Source organism: Balaenoptera musculus, chromosome 12 (genome assembly GCF_009873245.2).
Source record: "Balaenoptera musculus isolate JJ_BM4_2016_0621 chromosome 12, mBalMus1.pri.v3, whole genome shotgun sequence".
NCBI classification, from domain to species: Eukaryota; Metazoa; Chordata; class Mammalia; order Artiodactyla; family Balaenopteridae; genus Balaenoptera; species Balaenoptera musculus.
Window position 1 is genome coordinate 55,274,176 of NC_045796.1, and position 1,471 is coordinate 55,275,646.

A 1,471-nucleotide genomic window follows, 5' to 3' on the forward strand; every position below is an offset into this window, starting at 1 on the left:
ACTTAACCTCTTAAGTCTTAGTTTCCTTGTGCATTAAATAAAAGAGATAATAGTGTCTATAACGTGATTGTTGTGATGATTCAATCGGAGTGCTCACTAAACCTTTAGCACATAAAATGCCCTCAGTAAAATATATTTATTATTCATTATTATTGTTAGAATCAGTCATAATAATACTTATATAAATGTCTTGATTAGAGTTTATGGGGCAGCCCATTTGTACAAGAAGCACATTTAAAAAAATTATAAAAAAGCGTAAGAACATTGAAGTGAAAATTCAAATAGCATAAATGTGGATAAAACAAAAATGAAAAGACTTATTTGCCCTACAGCCTAACTTTACTTCCCAGAGGAAGCCACTGAGAAATGTTTAAAAATTAATTTTTCCTTTCGGCCAGAACCGCCATCTTCCAGTAATTCGCCAGAATGACCAACACAAAGGGAAAGAGGAGGGGCACCTGCTACATGTTCTCTAGGCCTTTTAGAAAACATGGAGTTGTTCCTTTGGCCACATACATGCGAATCTACAAGAAAGGTGATACTGTAGATAGTGAGGGAATGGGCACTGTTCGAAAAGGAATGCCCCACAAATGTTACCATGGCAAAACTGAGAGAGTCTACAGTGTTACCCAGCATGCTATTGGCATCCTTGTAAACAAACAAGTTAAGGGCAAGATTCTTGCCAAGAGAATTAATGTGCGTATCGGTCATATTAAGCACTCTAAGAGCCGAGACAGCTTACTGAAATGGGTGAAGGAAAATGATCCAAAAAAGAAGGAAGCCAAAGAGAAAGGTACTTGGGTTCAACTGAAGCGCCAGCCTGCTCCACCCAGAGAAGCACACTTCATGAGAACGGATGGAAAGGAGCCTGAACTGTTGGAGCCCATTCCCTATGAATTTATGGCATGATGGGTGTAAAGAAAATAAAAGACCTGGACGGTATAAATGTTTCTCTTAATTGAGTAGAAGTGTGTGTTCCCCTCCCCCCAAACACATATTTAAAGCACACACACACAAAAAATAAAAAAATAAAAAAAATTAATTTTTATGTAAAATGTCTCCCAAACACTCATTAAGGTGGTCTGTCAACTTTGAACAGTGTCAGTTGACCCCATGCCATAAAAATTGGTGAATGTAGGTCTGTTTTCACATTTTCTTTCTACCTCCACCACACTAACTTCATTTGGGTTAATTACATTTTAGTTTTTCTATTGATTACTTTTATAACTTTAGATTATACACCTAAGCCCTATTTCTTGATCTGATTTAGACAAAATCATGCTCCCTGTGATTGACATGAGGAAAGTAGCACTCCTATCCTTTCCAATTCCCCTTCCCATATAACCAACTCCCAACTATCATCACATATATTACTTTTACTTTGTCAAGATATATTTATATTCTGTGTGGTAATATATATTTATACCTTACATGTTGGTCTGTAGGTCGATTCTGAAAATGGAAAACAAAG

At 36.5% G+C, this 1,471-nt stretch overlaps 1 protein-coding gene across 1 annotated transcript; it reads left to right on the forward strand.

The window, feature by feature from the left end:
* The first annotated feature begins 406 nt into the window (after window positions 1-406).
* LOC118905366 (60S ribosomal protein L21-like) lies at window positions 407-925 on the forward strand. Its single transcript, XM_036872015.1, has one exon. It carries the CDS (start codon window positions 427-429, stop codon window positions 907-909), a length of 483 nt encoding a protein of 160 aa, XP_036727910.1. The 5' UTR covers window positions 407-426; the 3' UTR covers window positions 910-925.
* The last annotated feature ends 546 nt before the right edge of the window (window positions 926-1,471 follow it).